A 21,407-nucleotide genomic window follows, 5' to 3' on the forward strand; every position below is an offset into this window, starting at 1 on the left:
AAAACCCTGGCGGCGCCCGCTCTCCCCGCGCTCCTTCTTGCCCGCTCCCGCACCATGGAGCGCGCTGCGCTCCGCCTGCTGCTCCTGGCTCTCGCCGCCGCCGGCTGCTGCCGCTCGCTGCCCGACCCAGGTGAGTGGGGAGGCTCCTTCCCCCGCTGCCCGGGCAGCGCCCTGCCTCCGCGGCGGCTCAGGTGGGGCTGGCGGCTTTGGGGCGCCCGCTGAGCAGCCTGGCACCGGGGGGCTGCCGGGGGTGGGTCTGTTGCGAACTCTGCCCAGGGGGTGGCTGAGCTCAAGGGGGGGCTTCTGGACTCCAGTGGATCCGGGGGGCAGGTCCACGTGTTCCCAGCTCCCATGGGGTGTGGGGCCCATACAGTGTCCCAGGCCAGGGGCGCTCAAGCTGCGGGCCCTGGACCCCTGGCTGGGGGGGCACATTCTCCCTGAGACGGGCCAGACCTCCAGCCACTGGCTCAGAGGGTGAGCGCCCCGTGGCTAGTGCTGTGAGCTGCAGCCCTTGGTGGAGCGAAGGCCACGGCATGGCCGGGCTGTGCAGTGACTAGCTGTGGCTGCTGGCAGGTGGGCTGTGTGGCCCAGCTCTCCACTTGGGAGCTGTGGACCTGGGGTGGGGTGGGGGGCAGGGCTGGCCCATAATATTTTGGCACCTGAGGTGGGGCCCTGAAATGATGCCCCCTTGCTTGGGCCCAAACTTTGAAAGGTCTCAATTCTGCTGCCTTCCTGTTCTACTCCTCTGTGGTGCAGCAGAGAGAATACACCTGCACCAGCAGCAGAATCTTCTACACTTGGGGGGGGGGGGGGGGGGGGCTAGTGGTGCCCCCCACAGTCTGGCACCTGAGGTGGCTGCCTCAGTTTCCTCATGGTAAGGCTAGCGGTGGGTGGGTGGGGAGTCTGCTGGCTGCTTCCTCCTCCCAGAGGAGTCCTTGCCTCCTTCTGATGTTGGTTAGGGATCTGCAAAGGAGGCTGAGAACCCCTGCAGTGGTGTGGGACTTAGTGGGCAGCCAAGTGCTTGTCTGCATGGCAGGGCAAGCCAGGACCTCACCAAGCCCCTACAAACTTCCCTCTAACTTGGCTGTCACTTTCCCTGGCATTCTTGCTCTGGGGGGGGGGGGCTATGCTGCAGATGCCTTCCTGCTAGGCTCAGTTTCCCAAGGCAAGTGGGGCTAGTAGCAGGCCCATAGGGGTGACAAGTGGACGGCTTCAAGCCACATGCATCATCTGAGGTGCTAACAAGGCACAGTTGGCCCTAAGGAGACAATTAACTGACTCTTAATGTAGCTGCTCAGCAGGGCCTCATTTGTCCTGTAGGGGACCATAACGGATCTCTAGAATTGGAGGCACCTTCCTTGAGCCATTTCTGTGGCTCTTGGTGTGAAATCCCCCTGGCATGGTAGTCAGGCCCATCATGCCTCTTGTGCCAGAAGCTGACCCAGGAAGCACAGCTGTAAGCTAGAGAGGAACAGTCCCATGTCAGAAGGGGCATTGTCACTAGGCATCTTGCTTCCAGGCTCTAGACCTCTCCTGTCTGCCCCTTGGGTGGCTATATTGGGGACTGATCCTGACCTGGTCCTGCAGCCAGGTGCTAAGGGTCCTGTTAGTGGACAGGAGTATTGTGCCATACTCGGGGGTGTGGTGCAAATGGCTAGTGACTGCCTGGGGCTGGTCTGCTGCCTGCCTTGCTCAGAGGCAGCCTGCTTGGGCTTCAACCAGCTGTAATCTAAGACTAGTAGTCCTGACCTGTGTTCTCTGGAGTGTGACTTGGACTGGCTTGACTCTTGTGGGCTATTCCTTTGCAATCTCAGGTAGGTGGTGCAGGTACCAGACACCCCACTGGCATCCCAAGCCATCAGGTCCTGCTCCCAGCCTGTGGGAGGGGGAGGAGTGTTGCAAGTCTGCTTGCTGGCACTACCCCTCGCATGCAGGAATGAAGGCAGGGCCTTGGTCTAAGACCACAAGCCATGGCATCCCTACAGCAAAGTTTTGCAGTCTGGGCTGATATCAGGTGGCAAGTCTTCTCTTCCCACCCTCCCTGAGGACCAGGGATCATGATCAATCCTAACCTGTAACGAGCATGTCCTTGCCCCTCTACTGCTGCTCAAAATCCATGTCCTCAAGCAGCTTCAGATGCCAGCTTGACCTTCCTAAGTGCTCCAGCAACAAGCTGCTCCCACGAGCATGGACACTCAACCTCCTCTGCCCTTCTCTCTGCAGGGGGGAGGAACTGTTCTGCTTTGCACCAGGCAGCATGTGGCGAGAGATGTGTCCCTTTCCTGTGGCTCTGTAACGGAGAACAAGAGTGCCTGGATGGGACCGATGAGCACTGTGGTGAGTTTGGGCTCTAGACTGACCCCTTGTTGGTAGCACAGGGGTACCTTGCTGCTCCATTACCCCTTGCAGCAGATGCAAGAAGGCTTCTTGCAGCTTGAGTCCAATGGCCCACAGGCCACTAAGCCAGTGGTCCCCAACCTTTTGGGGCTGCCAGCAACAGTGCCACCCATGCACTGCACTCCCAGGGTTGGCACCACCCATGTGCTGTGACTGTGCTGCACGCTCAGGGGTGGGGCTGCCCATATACCATGTGCCCAGGGCTGGAACAGCCCATGTGCCTGGGGGTGGGGCTGCCACCACCCATGCACTGCATGCCTGAAGCTGGCACCTGCACCATGTGCCCAGGAGCCAGCAGCGCCCATGTGCTGTGTGCCTGGGGCTGGTGCTGCCCATACACTGCAAGCCTGGGGCCAGCACAGCCCTCATGCTGCTCACCCAGGGCTGGCGCCGCCCCTGTGCTGCATGCCTGGGCCAGCACCACCCATATGCTGCATTCCATACGCACCCGGAGGTGGGGCCACCTAACCACCATGCACCCAGGGCTGGCACCAACCATGTGCTGCACACCTGTGGCCAGTGCCACCCATGTGCCCAGGGGCAGGGCTGGCCCCAATCACTCAGCAGGTGCACAGAAATGGCCCAGTGGGCGCCATGGCAGGGACCACTGCACTAAACCTTTCAATCAGTCCATGGCCACTTCCCAGACCCTCAGGCTGGGAGCAGCCCCAGAGCTTAGAGTGGCTGCGCCACCTGCCTTGGCATGGGTGAGGGGGAGCTTTGCATGCTGCCCTGCCTGCAGCAGTCTGTCAGCTCCCATTGGCTGGAACCAGCCAATGGGAGCTGATGACTTGTGCTGTGGGCAGGGTCAGTACATGGAAATTCCCCCCAACACACAGCTGTGCAGCCCAGAGGAGCACTTGGAGCAGGAGCTCTGGGGCTGTGGCAGGGAGCCTAGCCAAGGCCTCATTGGGGAAGCACCTCCAGGCCAGAGCCTGCCTCTGGCAACCCACCCCCTCCTGCACCCAACTCCCTGCCCCGGATCAGAACCCAAACCCCTGATATCCCCAGGTCACAGCTCCCTCCCAGACCTCCTTCCCTGAGGCCAGAATCCTCTCCTGGACCTTGCACCCCAATCCACTGCTCCAGGTCATAACCCTATCCTTCAACCAAACTCCCTCCCACCCTGGGCCCTGCACCCAACCTCCATCCTGCACCCCACAGAATTGCAGCCCTTGACACCTTTCTAAAACCTTGGAATGTCCCCAGCAAAAACTATTGCTCAGCCCTCTGGTCTCAACCCTGAACTCGTGGAGAAGACACCTGTATAAAAGCCCTCTTCTGTATAGAGGCTGAACACTGACCCAAAAGCAAATGTGAACAACCCCACCACCACTTTCTGGGGAGCATGCCCTGGGTATTTTTCAGACCTTGTAAGGGAACTCTTCTCTAGCCACGAGAGTTCTCCTGCTAGGCTCTTGAACCACCAAATGCCAGCTCAATGGTGAGCTAAGAGGAGCAGCCCCACTACAGCTTGGCTTGTAGAAACCTTCTTGATGGCACCACACTGGAGATTCTAGCATGAGCAATCTCTGCAAATTCATGTAAGGTCTCAGTAATAGGGGGTGAGTCTCCAGCTGAGATGACAAGACTCACACTGTGACCTACTAGTGTTAATGAAAGCTGGGGTCTAGCTAGGCCGTGTTACCACACCAGCATGCTCTCCAGCCCCTGCAGCTAGACTTGCAGGACTTCTTACCACTCCTAACTGGAGTCACAGGCTTTAGTTATTGTAGATCCATTACATCTTGGCAACCATGTGCAGACTGATCGTTGTCTGAGACTGTAGCACTATTTCCCAGCCTAGTATCTGGGGTGGGAACCTGCTGGCTCACCTCTTCACAAGGCTTTATCTGCTCAAGGGGGTGCTTGCTAAGCTTGGAGAGTAAACTTGACCTGGTGGGCCCTTAATTACAAATGGAGCAGGCTTCTCCTCTGTTACAAGGGTGGTGTTTAGCTCCATGCCCTGGCAAACACCTAAATATAGAGTGGAGCATGTGTAGGGGAATCGATACTATTCCATAGCCATCCTCACTCAGCAAGGCCTGTCTGGCCTAATGCCAGAGCAGATACAGGCTAGCCTCAATTGCACTGTACTAAATATTGACTGGAGTGACTGTGCCCTGTGCAGGCTTTATTGATGACCCATTAAACGCAAAGTTAACTGCTGGGCACTTTCTCTCTGTTAAATGCGCAACTCAGGCAAGCAGCTGAAAACACTCGTCCTTCTAGTGATGTGCCGCTAGCTCTCCCAACTGGGGTTAAACTCTAATCCAAGGTCAAGTTTGCAAGAGCCGTGCCCATTGGCTCTGGAGCGTGGGTGTGCAGCCGATGGACAAAATGCCAAGCCTATAGATGACTCTGCATGGCCAGGAAGAGTGGTCACAGCAGGCATTGGTCATGCTAGACCTGTGATGTCCAGCCAGTTCTGAAGCAGTTGCTGTGAGACACTCAACTGGCCAAACACTAGCCATGTGGGACTGTGGTAGACACCAGTGCTAGACTGAGCTCAGTGGAAGTGGCGCCTGCATGCTGGCTGCAGTGAGTGGCGGTATTTGGGCAGTCACAAGGCATCTGGCTGACAGGATCTCTTCCAGAAGTCTGCAGCAGCTCTTGAGTCTACAATTTGGACCACTAAGGGCACCTCTTGGGTGAAGACTGGTCTTCTGAATACCTTGGGGCACAGTCTCCTGACTTGGGTTCCCACTAAACCATCAAAGCTCCCTTTCCACCTCTGATGGCCTTTGCCAAGGACATCCTTGGCCAGCAGTCTGTGAGCTTCATCTGGAACAAACTTGTTTCTCTATTTGGAGTTCACAAAGGCCGTTTCCAGAGGCCTGTTTCAAGCTTTCTGATGCTTAACTCAAGCGCTCCGTACTCCAGGTAGGGAATAGACAAATGAACAGGGAGGTTGGTTTAATAGTCCTATGCTCTAAATGGTTGGCTGCTCATTCCGTTCTGCTTTGGAAAGTCTTCACTGAAGCGTGGATTCCGCAATATAGTGAAGACCCAAGTGTGCTGACGATCAACTAGGGATACTGTAGTTTCTAAAGCTGCCCTTCTGAGAAACAAGTGACCATGAACACTGATGCCAGCAGGTGTTCACCCCACACTGCCCTGTAAGCATTGTCATGTGATGGCACCTTCCCCAGAAAAGGGTTCCTTTTCAAACCCTGCCAGCCAATGACTGAAACCTCCTATAAAAGTCTAGTTGTTGCTTGGTTGTGCAACTCAGCCAGCAGCTGCTGATCTGGTAATAGGTAGCTAATCAGACTGCCCTGTCATGGTGCTGGTAGACCAGCCTAGCTGTCTCATGCTTGGGGTTGCCCTTCACCAGGCTGGAAGGGTGCAGCATGCCCACAAGGTGGTAGTGGCCGGCAGTCGTGAGTTTTCCGTGCAATGGCTGTTAAAGACTTTCCTGTCTCTCTCTCCTCACCCTTGTTCAGAAGCAGCATGTCGTGGTGATGTGGATGCATGGCAGTGTGACAATGGAAGGTGCATTTCTAGTAGTTGGCTCTGCGATGGTACCAGTGACTGCAGAGATGGCTCGGATGAGAGAAACTGTGGTAAGTATGATTCTCTGCCTCTTGGGACTTGTGTGGTGCTCCTAGTGTGACTACAGACAGACCTCTGAGAGCTGCACCCTGCCACTGGCTTTCAGGCACCAAAGCGCTGACGTGCATGCCCCTCGGCAGCAGGCCTTGTGCTAGAGAGGAGTTGAGCTGCTGTTTTCACTAGAATGCCTCCTGCAGAGGGAGGGTCCTGTGTTGAATAGTCTGGCTGCTTCTAATGCCCAACAGAGCCAGCAATCTAGACCCCATCCAGAAAAACCATACGGGCCTATAACCTGAGACTGAGATTTGCAAGATGCATATCTGGGTGGTGCCCTGCCCCACAGCCAGTGGGTGAGGGAGAGGTGCCCCACATACATGGTGGCCTCTCCTCTCTGCTAGGAGCTGGTGCTCTAGAACTACTAGACCTGCCTGTTCATGGCAGATGGGAGGGAGTCTAAGATGGCTGCTTCCTCTGACACCAAGGCCTGAGACAAGCTATAGGCAGAATCCCAGCTGAGAGGTCAAAGATAGAAGTGCTTGAGCTCTTGAGCATGAACAAATGACCGGCTTGTACCTTGTCTGTAGCAATGACCCACACCTGAACTACCTGAATAAAAATTTACTATGTAATGGTATTAAACTGCCCATACTATTGTAAGTCAGTCTTGGAAGATGACCCCATACACTTTGACTACCTGCTGTCTGACCTCTGTGCCTCAGGCACTGTAGCCATGGGTTGGGAGTCTCGCTGGCAAACTGCTTCCTTCCCCTGTGACCGGCACTTGTTTCCACAGGAAAGCACTCCTGCTGGCAACATGCTGTTCCCACTGGCACTTGTTACAGCAGGATGCTGGGTGTGGGAGGGCACCTTTTTGTACAAAACCAATTTTGTCACGCCATTGCCTGTCGGCATCACTAAGTGGGAAGCAGAGCCTTGTAATGAAGAGGCTGTAAACGTCCTTCCCTGGAGTCCAGGGTGGCTCTCACCTGGGATGGCTAGGCTGGCACATGGCTGACTTTTTTTATTGCAATTGGTCAGATTAGACTAGTGTGAAGGGTTAAGTTTCCTGCCTTTCTCTTGCTCTCTGCTGGCTAAATGCCATCGAAGAGCTCCATAAGCTCGTTTTCTTTGAGCCCTCAAGAGAAGGCTACCAGACAGATGTTTGAATTTCAAGGTAGCCATTGGGCCTTGGTAAAAACAAGGGTGCCTAGACATGGCACAATGCCTGCTGAAGGAGTGTTCCTCCCAGTTACAGGTTAGGGTCTAAAACTTATCCCTGCTCTACAGAACACAGGGCAGATAGGTTTCTTACAGCTCCTGTCTTACTGCCTAAGCCAGTAGTTCTGCTGTACTTGATCAAACCAGAGCTTAGCCTGTAAATGGCTCTCATGGTCACTTGTGGTCTCTCATGATAGTCTGTGAAGAGAAGAAAATTCCGTGCCGGGGTAACACCCAGTGCATTGATCCTTGGGAAGTCTGTGACCTCCATGAAGACTGTGAAGATGGCTCGGATGAAGCCAACTGTCCCCAGAACCACTGTCTGCCAGGGCAATGGCAGTGCAAGAACAAAGTCTGCATTATGGAGGACTGGAAGTGCAATGGTGTCAACAACTGTGGTGATTCTTCTGACGAAGACATCTGTGGTACGTAACCAGCCGCAGTCTCTCAGGGCTGTAGCTTCTGGGACTCAAGTCTTGTGCTGAATCCCCATCTAGCCACAAGCTTAGTGGCAATAAGCTCAAACAAACACTCCATCTTGGTGTAATGGAGTCAGAGGACACTGAAGTGCCTGCCTCATGGGGGTGAGTCTGCCTAGCAGCTGAGCTGAAGGGACCGAGCCACCCCTCATGGACCAGTTAGGTGGGGGCTAGTGTTCCTACAGCCGTTCTCAGACTTTGCTTGGGTCTGGAGTCGAGGCATGGATGAGCTTCTGAGCCCTGCTAGCCCAAATCCAGCCACCCAGAAGATGTACACCCCCACCAGACTAGATGCTGTGTAGATGCACCCATTGGCTCTGGGGAATATGGGGGGAGAAGGGGCAGGAGGAAAGTCAGAACTAAAATGATCTGAAGACTCATCCACCATGTTAATATTGCAATAACTCACATGGTCTGGGGTCTAGCTGTTTATGGGCAGATTGCTCACCCGTCTCAGACAACGGGTCTATTGCTGAAGACCAACTTGTATTAGAGCAGCACTTTCTCCAAGGGGTTCTTGCAAGTTAGTGCCCTAGCTCTAAAGATCAATTAAGGTAACCTAACCTGAAAGGAGTGGTCCCTTTCCAAGCTTAGACATTCTCCATGGATGCAGTTCCACGTCTGGGCTAAAAGGTCAGTCCCATATTCACCAAGAATGTGGGAATAAGTTGAATGCTCAGACAGCCGAAGTGCAACTCGGCACCTCCATGAACCACACGTTGACTTTCTCCAGTGCCGACTTGGTCTGCTTTAGTTGAAGCATTCTTGTCATGTCCTGCGTCTGTAGCCATGCTCGGGCAGTGAGTGATCAACTCCTTGCCTTACCTTCCATCTGAAACCAGACTGAGCTTCCTATGGCCTGTCTCTAGTAGCAGTCTGCTGCAATGTCACCGTGACCTCGCCTAGCAGTGAGCAGCAGGAGTGCACAATTTGATTTAGCAAGACGTTCATGCAATTCGAGTAGTAAAAACAAATTTAATACCTTTCAATTCAAGTTCCCTGGTGCAGCTGGGTTCCAGATACCAAATTCCCACAGCGCTTGCCTTAGACAGGAAATAGCTAGCATCCAAAACTGAAGTGCTTGTCAATTTGCCCTTAATGAGACACATTCTGTCCACCAAGTCCTCAAGGGAACCTTTCTGGAGAATGTGGCCAACAATTATTTCTTGCAAGCTGAGCACAGTAGTAGACTAACTCGCTGTCTTCTCACGCAGCCCACTGCCCAGAAGGCATGATCCTTTGTGACGAGGGGAAGTGCATCTTGGGAGCTCTGATGTGCAACGGGGCAGAGGACTGTCTAGATGGAACAGATGAACTCAGTACTTGCGGTAATGTCGCAGCTCCCTGCATCTTCTGGCTCTAGAACGCCCCATAGGCGTGACACCACGTCTCACACCCAGGCTTGTTTGTGGTTAATACAGGCAAAAACTGCTCTGTGGATAATGGAGGTTGTGTGGAGACCTGTACGGAAACCAGCTGGGGCGTGAGGTGTTCTTGTGGTGCTGGATGGGAGCTCCAGGCTGATGGACAGAACTGTACCGGTATGGCCACATCTGCACCTGTCGAACAATCTCAGGGTGGGGTGAGCAGGGCAACCTCCAAAAGTAACTGAGGAGCATGCTCATGTAGCAATCTGCCCCAATCAACCAGAGCAGGAAGCTTTTCCTTCCCTTCCCCTCCACAGTAGGGAGTCCATGGCTGGTTGGACTCAACTAGTGACCATCTTCAGGCCTGTGGATACTCTGTCCTCCACAGGCTGGCCCCTAGGGGAGGATCGTGCCACCCTCTTGGTGGCCAGGCTACCAAGAGAACAGCATTAGAAACTCATTCGTGAAGATCCAGAGATCTCACATTAAGTCGGTTTCTGGCCAGCCCCTTCAGGGGTCTTAGTGACTACACTGGCCTTGGCTCAAGTTGAGTGTCTTGGGCTTATGACTTCTTGGTGAAGATTCAGGCCTAGAGAACTCAGCAGCCGGCACACCTGGTCCCCTTTGGAAAGGGGGTGAGGCTTGCAATACAGACTGGCCTGCAAGGGTGACCTGGCTTAGTGGGATGAGATGTTGGCTGTGCCAGTTCCTAACCCCTGTGCTAATCTCCTCCTGGCAGATGTGGATGAATGTTCCCTGGTGTACAGTCCCTGTAGCCAGCTGTGTGAGAACACACTTGGTTCTTTCACCTGTGAGTGTGTGGCAGGGTACGAGCTCCACTCAGACACCATCTGTGAAGTTGCTGGTAAGTTACCTGTGACTGCAGGGGGCTAGGCTAGGCTGTGCTGCTCCAATTGCCAGCTGGGCTAAAGCCTAATAGTGCCTGAAGACTTCCTAGCAGGAAGAAACAATTCTACTGCTTGGCTTCAAGACTTGGCAATGAGTTCCCAACTGCCCTAGGGCAAACACCTGTCTGTCTTCCCACCCCCGACCCAAGGTCCTGGAGACTGGTGACTTGAGCCTAGCACTGGTCCCTTCACAAACTTGGCTCTCCGCAAAACCTGTTCAAAGGGCATGTGCTGCCCATTGTGGGCAGGCTCAAAGGGGCCACCCGTCAGCTCCACGCTAGCCTGGTGCAGAAGTGGGGAGGCCCAACTGTGGGGTTGGAGTGTCCACCTCAAACTACAGGGCCTAGAAGGACTTGGGGAGGCTCTCCAAAGAGCCTGGAAAGCCAGCTTGGGCCAAGAGCCGCCACACGTCAATAGTAGCTTGGACTCTATACACAAGCCTCTGCCCGGCTCAGCTACTGAATTAACACCTCGGGCAAATCTGGCCCAGCCTCTCCTAGAAAAGGCCCCACTAGCAGCTATGGTCATGTTACTGGCACTGACCAAGGCCACATTCTCAGCCATCCCCATGCATGTTGGTGACATGTGCCAGTTACCAGCAGCAGTTTGTGCAGGGGCAGCTGCATGGTAGACCTCAGGGAAACCCGGGCAGCGCAGTGCTCAATGGCTAGCTCAGCCTACTATCACCAGCTGGGGCAGGCATGCCACAGTTCAGGCTCTGTCTGGGGCCGCCTTGCTGTGTCGGGAGTAGGAAACCTCACTGGAGCTGGCAGACGAACCCAGGTTCGACCGCTGCCCTTGGTGCTACTTGCTGCTCCAAGCAAGATGAGCCTCCAGGGCTGGCCCATGAAGGCAGTGTCTAAGCTGAGCTCCCTGTCCTGGGCCCATGCTGCTGCTTCCCTCCACTCTAGCTGCTGCTGCTCAGCCCTGCCCAGCTCCCTCTGAGCCCGTCCTGTGGGGACAATGGCACATCCCTGCTCCATGTTGGAGTGGGCAGCACAAGGGCCCTGCTAGCATGTTTCTGCTCGGAGGAGGGAAGCAGATATTGAGCCAGCAGGCAAGAGACCAAGGGTGTAATCACTCCTGTTGCAGACAATGTGACCCAACTCCTGGTAGCCACTGGGCAGGAACTTGCCCTTCTGGATGTGAGAACAGGTGCCCACCGGTCCCTGATCGCCACCAACACCACACCTGGAGCCATTGCCTATGATCTCCTGCGGGGGGCGCTCTACTGGATCGATGCCGACAAACACCTGCGCACCTATACACCTTGGAAGGGGAACACCTTGCTCTACCCAGGTGAGTGCCCCTGCAGAAGGAACCCAGAACAGCGCAGGGGGCCGAAGGTGGAGTAGATTGTAGGGGATGAGACTACCAGAGACCAGGTAGTAAATGCCCTGAGCCAAAAGTGGCAATGGGAGACTCTCCCAATGCCATGGCACCTAGACAAGACAGCTTCATCCCACCTGTCCTGTGGGCCCGCCAGCCACAGAACTCCTCTTGGGAGGAGGCACATTGCCACTGCCAAGGCACTAACCAAACAATGGAGTGGCTGCTCCCAGCAGGCACCTTGCTGCTCTGTCCTATGCATGCAGGAACAGGCACCTTGTTTGACACTTGGGACCTCCTCCATGGGACACTGGAATCTCCATCAGGGGAGGTTTAAGAGCAGGTTAGACAGAGCGGGGATGATCTAGACGGTGCTGGGTCCTGCCGTGAGGGGGCTGCCACCGACAGCCAGGAAGTCTCCATTCTATCTCTCCTGTCTCAGATGTCGAGGCTGTGAACAGCATAGCGGTAGACTGGTTCACAGGGCAACTGTACTGGGCCAGCAGCCACCCCCAGACCATCTGTGCTGGTCTCCGCAACGGCCGGGGATACGTAAAGGTGCTGGAGAAGAACTTGATGCCTGAGCAGCTGACGGTGTATCCAATGAAAAGGTGAGCACTAGATCTGGGCAAGACCCACCCTAAGCAGGCTGGATTTGGCTGGAGCTTCTCAGCTTCCATCTTGGCTGCTCTAATCTGAGGGATGCTCAAATAAGTGCTCAGTTGAGTGGGGCGGAGTCCCGGTGTCAGGTAAGCAGAGCATTGAGCACCTCTAGGTATGAGGAGGCAAAGCTAGTGGTACAGGCCACCTGAAACATTCCCATCTTAAGACTTGCCACAAGTCTAGACATCTGGTAGGAGATCCCCTCTACAGGGCTCAGCCCTGGCATGCATCCTGCATGCCCCTCTGCATGCTCGTAGCAATGGGCAAGCCCAAAGCAATGCTTGTATGGCCCTTCCTGACAGGTCCATGTACTGGGTGAATCGTGGGGAGAAGGGCAAGACCCTGATCGAAGCAGCCGGGATGGATGGCTCGGACAGACAAGTGCTTGCTGTGGTCTCCATGGAGGAACCCGTTGGGCTGACTCTGGATTACGTGGCTGGCAGACTGTACTGGATCAGCGAGTATAAGGAGGTACGGGGAGGCCTTGGGTCAAACAGTGGTGAACCAGCGGTCCCAGTGAGTTCAAACCTGCCAGGTCACTAAAACTGCTCTGGCCTCATGGGCCTTCTATAGCCCCTGTGCTCCCCAGGAAAAAGAGCCTGAAGAGGTTACCACTTCTAAACCTCTTTAAAGCCTACTCTGGCATGTGAGACCGTCCAGAAGGCACCCTGGGCGGCAGGGCCCATTAGCGCTCAGCCTGGGATGCCTCTTACGTGGCTGTACTAAGGCACAGCCAATTCCCCAGCCTCTCTTCCTGCCGAGCCTTCGCCCTGCAGGTGGGCTGTGAGCCGCACAAGTACTCCAGCCTGACCCTCAGGACTTCCAGGGCACCGTCCCAGTGATGGGCATCATGCCTGTTCAGCACCATGGACAGGGCCACCCTGACTACTCCTTGGCTGTGTCTAGACTGGCCACTTTTTCTGGAAAGTCAGCCGCTTTTCTGGAAACTTGCCAGCTGTCTATACTGGCCACTTGAATTTCCACAAAAGCACTGACTTCCTACTGTAAAATCAGTGCTTCTCGCAGAAATACTATTCTGCTCCTGTTCGGGCAAAAGTCCCTTTGCACAAACTTTTGGGCAAAAGGGCCAGTGTAGACAGCTGAGACGTGCTTGTCTGCAAAAAAGCCCCAATTGCGAAAATGGCAAGCGGGCTTTGCGCAAAAGCACATCTAGATTGGCCACGGATGCTTTTCTGCAAAAGCTCTTTTTTTGCAGAAAAGCATCTGCCAATCTAGATGCTCTTTGCCAAAAATGCTTTTAACGGAGAACTTTTCCATTAAAAGCATTTGCAGAAAATCATGCCAGTCTAGATGTAGCCCTTGTGCCTCGTTACCAGAGGTTGGCATAACCTATTTGACAGCCGCAGTAGAGTCTTAGCCCTTGGGCAAAGAGGAGTTGCAGCAAGACTCAAACTCTCAAGCAAAAGATGAGAAGCAGGTTCATCCCTAAATGACCTTAAAAGCAAAATGCTGCTTCTCCCATCAGCCCACACAGTGTATTACAGCGCTGTCCCTGGCTACCCTGGTGACAGCTCTGGAGAACTGAAATGTCTTTTCCCATAACTGGGTCACAGGCAGTCCCATGTGGATGCCAGTTGGTAGGAATGTTCCCAATGCAAACTTCCTTTCGGAAAGGGGCATAGGGAGTTACTAGGCACTAGCTCTTTCCAGCATGCTGCTGAACAGCTTGGTTTGTGGGCTTTACCAAAACTGCATTTTCCATAACAATCCTGGCAAATTCTGCAACTTGACAGTGAGCCTGGCAACAGGATGCTGGCCAGCAAGTGGCGTGGCTGAAAGGGCAACCAGTCTTCCTCAGCCTTCCCTTCTATGCTGAGGAGACACTCAGCTCCATGCTGAAGGCTGTCCTGCCCTAGAAGGGCTTCTGCACACCACCTGCTGAGTCCCCCAGGATCCTGTCCCTGCCTGAGCTGAAGTGCAAATGGAAAAACTAAGCCCTGCATCCCTGGAACTCACCCCACCCTTCCCTGGAAAGGGGGCACCCCAACTGCTCGGACAGGCAGGAAACATGGGCACTAGTGTCCCTCCAGACAGTCCTGAAGAGCTGTGGGGGTGTCTGTTGCTGACGGACCCACTTGTCTTTCAGTCCATAGAAACGGTCAAGGTGGACGGCAGTGGGCGCTACACCTTTCCAGAGATGCTCCTGAAAGACCAGGACCCTCTGGGCTTGGTGGTGTTTGAGAACTGGTTCTTCTGGGCTGATGCAGAGAGACTCCTCTCGGCACCTCGCAGCCCTGCACGGGAGAGGCAGGTGCTGTGGAACACCTCCGTCTCGGCGTTCACCGTGCTGCATGAACTGCAGCAGCAGCCAGGTGTGTGGGCAGATGGCAGGGGAAACCCAGCTGGGCTGCAGCCACTCGGACAGGTCAACAGGACCAAGCCAAGTGTCCCCTGGGCATCTGGAGTGGCAAACAGCACAACATGCTGCTGCCAATTTGCAAGACTCACTGCAGGCAGCTCCTGATGGTTCTAGTCCCGTCCAGTCCCCTGTTGTATGCCTGGGAAGGTTCCTCTTCCAAAAGGCTCAGTGAGGTGCTGGCAGATGTCACTGGTGTTAAGGACCCCAAGGCATCCAATGCTCCAGTGGGGTGGCACTGGCAAGGCATGGGAATGCCAGCCCTGTGCAGAGCACCTCACTGGGGTGGGGATGTCAAAGGGCTCTGGGCCAGGCCTTCTGCCAGCTCCTAGCAAAGGAGATGGGGCGTGGGGAGACTCTATTACTTGTCCCTGTGGGGGTTGGAGGATGCTCAGAGGCACTTGCTGTAGGTGGGAGGGCCCCAGGCATCAGCTCTGGAGCCTCTGGGCTGCTGCAATATGGAGCATCCACTTGGAGCCACCTTTGCCCCATTCTTGCCGGGGGGGAAGCCTGGGAGTACCTGGACTGAGGTCCAAAATCCCTGCCCACCCTCAGTCCAGTTCTGCCCATCCGTCTGGAATCCAAGGTAAGGCTGTCAGGTGGTCCCCTGCCCACCCGCATGCTTCAGCCCTGCAGCCAGGGAGAGTGGCCCTGCAGACATGTTGGTGCCCCTCTGGGCTGGCTGCCCCAGGACCGAGTGTTGGTACTTGGCGCAAGAAGCTCCGTGGTCGGTTTCTGCTAGTCGAGAGGAGGCCAGAGACTCGGGGCATGGGCAGGCTCATGAGGCAAACTGTCAGGTCACTGAGACATTAGCAGACTAACAGTCTTGCTCTCCAGGGAACACCACTGCCTGTGCCCCAGGCCTCTGCAGCCACCTCTGCCTCCTGTCACCCATCCACCCAAAGGGCTACAAGTGTGCTTGCCCAGAGGGCATGGTCCTTCTGCCACCTGGCACATGTGCAGGTAAGTGCCTCTAAATGGGGAGTCTCTCTCTCTCTCAGCATGCGGCGAGTGTGCTACACTGACACCCCCCACCCGAACTGGCTTGGCTCCAATGCAGCCTTCTGGCCTGTCAGGGCTTACAGCTGGGAGGGGCTTGTTCAGGCTGACCTGGTCTCCTCAGAGCTGCTCTTAGAGGCTGCATCTGCATGGGGCAAAGAGGCTTGTTCACAGGTCCCCCTGCCAAGCACTATCAGAACTGCTGTAGAGGGCACCTGTAGTCTGGTCCACCTCACTCCTGGCAGTCAAGGAGGCAGAAGTCCAATGGGAGGAGGAGGTCCCCATTGGGTGCCGAGGGTGACAACCCAAAAGGCTCATGTCCTGGGACATTCCCAGAGGGAGCTGTAGGGCACAGGTCTACACCTGACCCCACTGGCAACTCTCCCCAGGTGCCTGGGGAGTAATCGTGCCTGAGATGGTGCTGATCACCCACACTGAGCTAGCAAGCAAGATGCACACCTTGGAGATGTGCATCTGTCTGGTCACCTGGAGTACAGACTGTGGCCCACTGGGGGGATCCCGAAGCCCTCTGGCTACTGACCATGCACAATAGTGCTGGACTCCATCAGAGCTTCTAGAGTGCTACAGCTGCATTGGCTTATTCTAGCTGGGTAATTCCTCCCCCTGCTGCAGCTCTTGGAAGGGAAGGTCCCAGAGTCTGAAAGGAGCATTCTTCTTGATCCTCCTGGCTCCAAGGAAGCTAAACCTCTTAATCACTCTAAGATGGGCTGACAGTGGGAGGAGATGCTCTTCAGTTGCCCCAATGAGCATCCTGGGTTTGCCCTGCATGAGCTAACGTAACCTGACACTAACCCTGTCCACAGAGCTGACATTCCTGTATGCGACTCCCAAAAAGATCTTCTCGCTGCAAGTGGGTCTGCTGGGCTCAGCTCCCAAGAGCACCCTGGTGGTGGACTGGCCGCAGAACCTCCACCTGCAGGATGTGGACTGGAGAAGAGGTGCCCTCTACTGGACCGATGACGAGGGGGACCTGATGCGCTTCACGTGGCGCTCCCCAAGGAAGGAAGCCATCCGAACGGGGCTGCCGGGTGAGATGCTGAAGCTGGGGCTTCCCCTTTATAGGCCCTTGGCAAAGCTGCATCCTCCCCCAACCAGACCAACCCCCACTTCCTGGCATGGACCAGAGTAGTCCATGGCTCTTACTAAAGCCACTACTCTTACCAACGCACCCAGACTTCAGAGGTGCCAGAACCCCCAGGACTGGCCTCCCCACTGCATACGAGCCTTCCTGCACTCCTCTTTGGAGAGGGGAAGCCACATTCTGACTAGTCTTGCATTGGCCTCCTCCCATCTTCCCCTCAAAGCCATGGGAGGGGAACGAGGCCTTAAAACCAGACTCTGCAGCTCCAGCCACAGAGGACTCTGTACTCATGATGCCTGTGGAGAGCTAGTTTGGGTGGGGAAAGTCTTCCTGTGCAGTAGGGGCTAGTTTGGGGTCTGGCTGCTTCCTTGCTCAGTAGCTTCTATGTAACAGTCAGTAGCATGACACATGCACCCTCTAGTAAGTAGCACATGCTACACTGGTCATAGGTCCCTCTGGCAGGGCTACACTGGTCATAGGTCCCTCCGGCAGGGCTGAGCACAACACCCTTGTGCAGAGGGTGCACTACCTCTGACTTGCCGTCATGGAATCGTTCTCCCCTTGCAGTCTGCTCAGCCACGGTCGATATAGCCTCTGGCGACGTCTATTGGCTGACATGTGACAGGACTGACATCCGAGTCTGCCGATTCACGGACATGGCCACCAGTGTGCTCTACCGCTCCAAGAGCATCATCGCACACCTGTTCCTAGACTGGCCGCGGGCCACCCTCTACTGGCTGGAGGACGGCAAACCCCTCCAGCAGATGAACCTGGCTGGAGGGGAGGTGCAGGATACCTGGAACGAAACCTGGTCAAGAGACATCCAGATCACCCTGGATACAGAGTCCTTCAGCTTCCTCTGGAGTTGCAAAAACCGAGGTAAGAGCAGGACTGACACTCCACTCTAAAACGAGATTGGCCCTGCCAGGGCAGGGGGCGTGGCTTTGGTCTTCATTAGTCAGTTTCTTCTAATTGCCTCATGCTCCACCAGGAGAGCCCAACCTAGCAATGGGCTCTGCTGGGTGGCACTGGAATGAGGAATAGGAAGGTTAACCGGGGGGGGGGGGGGGGGGGGGGGAGTGTGTTTAGAGCAACTACAGCCAGGGGATGCTCTGATTGGTCTGAAGTCGCCCACCCCTCTAATAGATTAAACACTACAGCCCAACAAATGGGATTCCACATCCCTCGTTACTCTCGTGAGCAGCTGCACAACCACCCAGCTTGGACACCAAAACCCTTGACAGGAAACACTCCCAGCTCTGGGGGGGCAAGATTCCTAGACACTTCTCTTCACCTTCCCATCAGGATGACTAAGGTGGCTGAAGATCCCTCAAACAGCTAGCCCTGGCTAGGAAGTGCCCCAGCGCTTGGTACAGTAGCTGGCAAGTTTAGCACTGGCTTGTTCAACTCACCGGCTGCCAACCTCAGCAAACAGCTGTGCTGCATGAGGCAAACTTTCCCTTTATCTCCAGATACGGGCTGGAGCACCGAGGGGCTAGGGAAGGTCTTACTAAAGAGCCTTCTACCCTGTGCGGGAGTGGACCCTGATTCCTGCTGGGGGAGCTGAGGTCCCCCAAAACTAGGGGTGTTCCATCTGCCTCCAGAGATGGCTAGGCCCTTGGCTACTGATGTAGGAAAACTTAACTTGGTCCCTGGCAGAGGACTCCATCAAACCTACCCTGGACACAATGGCCCAGGAGTGGCTTGGCCCAGTCCATTAGATGTTCCGGTGTGGGGGCAGGGTTTGCCATGTAGGGAAAACCAGGATACTCAAGGCAATGAAGGCCTTGAGCTACAAGATTGGGAAACTGCTAGTCCACTTTGTCCAAGTGCCCTTAGAATCAGTAACTCGGGCACTTTCCTGCTCTGTGGGCAGCAACACCATTATGCTGGAGTCCTGGCTGCCAGCGAAACACCTTTCTAAGGTCCCTCCAAAGGTATGGGCAGGAGGCTGCCTTGGAGCAGTCTGGCACTGATCTCTCTCTCTCTCAGGCCTGCAGAGTCTGAGCCTGGCCAAGAGGCAGAGGGGCACACTGAAGGAGAGCTGGCCTTACCAGCTTGCTGCAGCCTATGAGCCCTACCTAGTGTCAGTCAACAAAACTGCTCTTCTGCTGTGGGACCGGAGAACAATGGAGCTGGTCGGTGCTGTGACAGAGGCCAATATACAGAAAGTGGTGGTGGGTTTGGCCACCCCGCTGGAGACAGGTTGGTTTTCATAGGGCTCCTCGAATGAAAAGGGATTCTGCTGGCCCGTACCTGCTACACAACTGCAGGGGGACCCTAGAAGCAATCTTTCCCAGCTGCTGAATGCTGATGAGGTCTCAGTTTCCTTGGGATCTGGCTGCCCCTGGGCTAGCAGAGCTGCCCTTGATCACTGCCTGCTAACCTCACTTAAATCAGCTGTAGGAACAGCAGACTGAGCTGCCCCAGCTATTGGTCTTGCTCTGGATCTCACTAATCTCTGGCTGGGAAGCTGAGCAAGGAACCCCTGGCTGCTAGGGAGGATAAGGGGTTGGCTGTGCTGTCAGACTAGCCCACTGCTCCACTCAGTGGCTTAATTACAGGATGCAATCCCCCTTGTGCATCAGTGTCCCTCAGTTCATGCTAGATCTGCCAGCCTGGTACAGAGGTGCAAACGTACCATGGCTAGAACATCACAGCTAAGAACCTGGTGCTCCAGAGCCACCCGGTTAGGAGTCCGACTCGTCACACAGGCCCACCATGGGCTGCACAACCAACTGGAGAGCTGCAGGTAGACTCTGCCCAGCAAGCCTGTGCACCTACAGCTGCCAAACAGCCAGGCCCTCCAAAGAGGCCTGGCTCCCTCTGCTGGCTCACTACTGGCATGGTGGACAAGGCTCCCCATACTGAACAGCCTTAGACCAGGTCTACACGGGCAGAAAATAGATGCAGTGCTCCAGCTACACACTGTAGCTGGTGTCACTGTATCTTGCACTAAGTCTTTTGCCTGGGGCAGTCCAGAACAGTCGGAAATCCTCCAGTTGTGAGGCATAAAGGAAGTTGACCGTAGAGTACTGGCACCACCAATGCATGCCCTCAGGGTTTGATTTAGTGGGGCTTGACTAGACCTGCTAAATCGCACCCTGGAGGATGGATTGCCAGAGCATTGATCCTTGCATAAGTGGTGACATGGCCTTATTGGCTAAAAGTACTATATGGCCTCTAGAGTTGAGGCTCTGGTCCATTCATGTGAACGTGTGCAACCCCCTGCACCAGGCAGCCCTGGGAGGGGAGACAGGCTGGGAGGCAGAGAACCCCCTCACTGGAGTACACACCAGTGAAATCCCTGGACATTGAAAACCATCTGGGGGACGTAACAGGGCCTGGGCACCACTCACCTGCAGACTTTCTAGTTCCAGAGCCCATGACCGAGCCCGTGACTGTTCCCCTGCTAGTGACGGCTCCCCTGCCAGCAGCCAGAAGCACTGCTGCCCCAGCAGCTCTGGAGACCACTACCACCACGCCACCCCCTCTGTCTTGTCCCCGCACCTGGCTCCCCTGCCGCGATGGGTCCGAGTGCATCTCCCAGGAGTACCTGTGTGACGGGGAGAGGGACTGCAAGGATGGCTCTGATGAAGAGGACTGTGCCCAGCTGTGCAACGCTCCAGGTACACATCTGCACAGGCGCATGCCCTGTGGCACTGACCAGAGGGATGGGCAGGGGGGCATTTCTTGGGAGCACCTGGAGGCTGATTCTAGGCAGGGAGGGGGCAGGGCTGCCCTTCCCCAGGCACAATCATGCACCTGGGCAGGCCAGATGCCTCCAGCACAAACAGAACTCAGCCAGACTTGCCGGTTGCCCTACATCCCTTTCCAGTGTCAGGCAGGAAGCCTTGGGTCAGAACCCAGCTCCTGCTGCCCTGGTTCCTAACCATGCACAGTGAGTGGCACTAAAGTGCCACCTCAGCCAGGCAGCCCCAGCTTGGGCATGGATCCAGACCTGGCTTCCCCTGGTCCCCCAGCAACAGCTGGCCCTGCCTGCACAGGGAGGGACTGATGCGTACATCTGAGCCCTGGGCCGTGCCGTAAGGCTGCAGCAAGAGCTCGGGGTGTCTGGCAGGACTGGTCTGCCTTCTCACTCAGCAGGCCGTGTGGGTGCCTGGGGCCGGCATGGCTACTAGAGGGGTGGGGCAGGCAATCTACTCGTGAGCAGAGATCCATGTAGCAAATGGCCATGCTGTCCCTCCTCCCAGGGATGGGAAGTCTGCCTCCCGGAGGGCAAAGGGGAGACTGGTCTGTCTTCCTTCCTGGGCAGCAGAGATGCCTGGTGATAACGAACTCCCACGCCCCACCAGCTAGCTGCAGCTTGTGGGGCAGCAACCCTCTGACTGCTACCTGCCCTGCCCAGGCAGGACCCTTCAGTGCTGTCAGCATCCCCCCATGTGCATGGCTGGCTAATCCTCCCCCTTCCAGGAAAATTCAGGTGCCTGAGCGGGACCGGGTGCCTGGAGGAGCAGGAGCGCTGCGATGGCGTGCCGCAGTGCCCGGATGGCTCGGACGAGCTCGACTGCTGGAAGCCCACCCAGGACTGCGCCCGGCGCTGCGACGGCCACACGCGCTGCGTCCCGGAGAGCTGGCTCTGCGACGGCCACCCGGACTGCCTGGACGAGGCTGATGAGCAGGGCTGCGGTAAGGCTGGCACGGAGGCCTTGGGGCATCCTGGCTCTCGGAGGTAGGGATTCCGGGCAGGGTCAGGCAGGCGTGGGCCTCTCTGCGGAGCCATGTGCTCCAGGGATAATGCTTCTCAGCGCACGCCCCTCCCCAGTCCCTGGACCAGCTGCTTTACACCTCTACAAGGGCCCAAACCACAGTGGCTCCTCCAAGGCTGCAGTTTGGCTGCTGGAGTCATTGCTCTTCCCTGCAGAATGTGGCTAGTACAGCCGGAGGTCGGCTGGCCTAGTCCTTGGTTAACCTGGGCTGCTCCACCATGGGCGTCCCCCAGCACACTCCTGCTGGGCACCTGTGCCCAGTCTAGGGCAGCCTCCGGCAAGC

The 21,407-nt window shown here is 55.9% G+C and overlaps 1 protein-coding gene across 3 annotated transcripts in view; it reads left to right on the forward strand.

Moving 5' to 3' along the window:
• The window catches only part of LOC102458289 (prolow-density lipoprotein receptor-related protein 1-like), a 36,105-nt gene continuing 14,698 nt past the window's right edge, over window positions 1-21,407 (forward strand). The window contains exons 1-17 of one of the 3 annotated variants that reach the window (XM_075929345.2): window positions 1-130; window positions 2,224-2,337; window positions 5,844-5,963; window positions 7,368-7,595; window positions 8,864-8,977; window positions 9,071-9,190; window positions 9,756-9,881; window positions 11,017-11,223; window positions 11,696-11,864; window positions 12,219-12,387; window positions 14,024-14,249; window positions 15,131-15,256; window positions 16,117-16,341; window positions 16,962-17,273; window positions 18,387-18,599; window positions 19,769-20,023; window positions 20,829-21,044. In XM_075929345.2, the coding sequence (XP_075785460.2) occupies window positions 55-130; window positions 2,224-2,337; window positions 5,844-5,963; window positions 7,368-7,595; window positions 8,864-8,977; window positions 9,071-9,190; window positions 9,756-9,881; window positions 11,017-11,223; window positions 11,696-11,864; window positions 12,219-12,387; window positions 14,024-14,249; window positions 15,131-15,256; window positions 16,117-16,341; window positions 16,962-17,273; window positions 18,387-18,599; window positions 19,769-20,023; window positions 20,829-21,044 (3,016 nt within the window). In that variant the 5' untranslated portion in view covers window positions 1-54. The remainder of the gene's footprint in view (window positions 131-2,223; window positions 2,338-5,843; window positions 5,964-7,367; window positions 7,596-8,863; window positions 8,978-9,070; window positions 9,191-9,755; window positions 9,882-11,016; window positions 11,224-11,695; window positions 11,865-12,218; window positions 12,388-14,023; window positions 14,250-15,130; window positions 15,257-16,116; window positions 16,342-16,961; window positions 17,274-18,386; window positions 18,600-19,768; window positions 20,024-20,828; window positions 21,045-21,407) is intronic. The other 2 variants (XM_075929347.2, XM_075929348.2) reach the window with 2 other exon arrangements.

Source organism: Pelodiscus sinensis, chromosome 4 (genome assembly GCF_052426305.1).
Source record: "Pelodiscus sinensis isolate ZL-2025 chromosome 4, ASM5242630v1, whole genome shotgun sequence".
Taxonomy (NCBI): Eukaryota; Metazoa; Chordata; order Testudines; family Trionychidae; genus Pelodiscus; species Pelodiscus sinensis.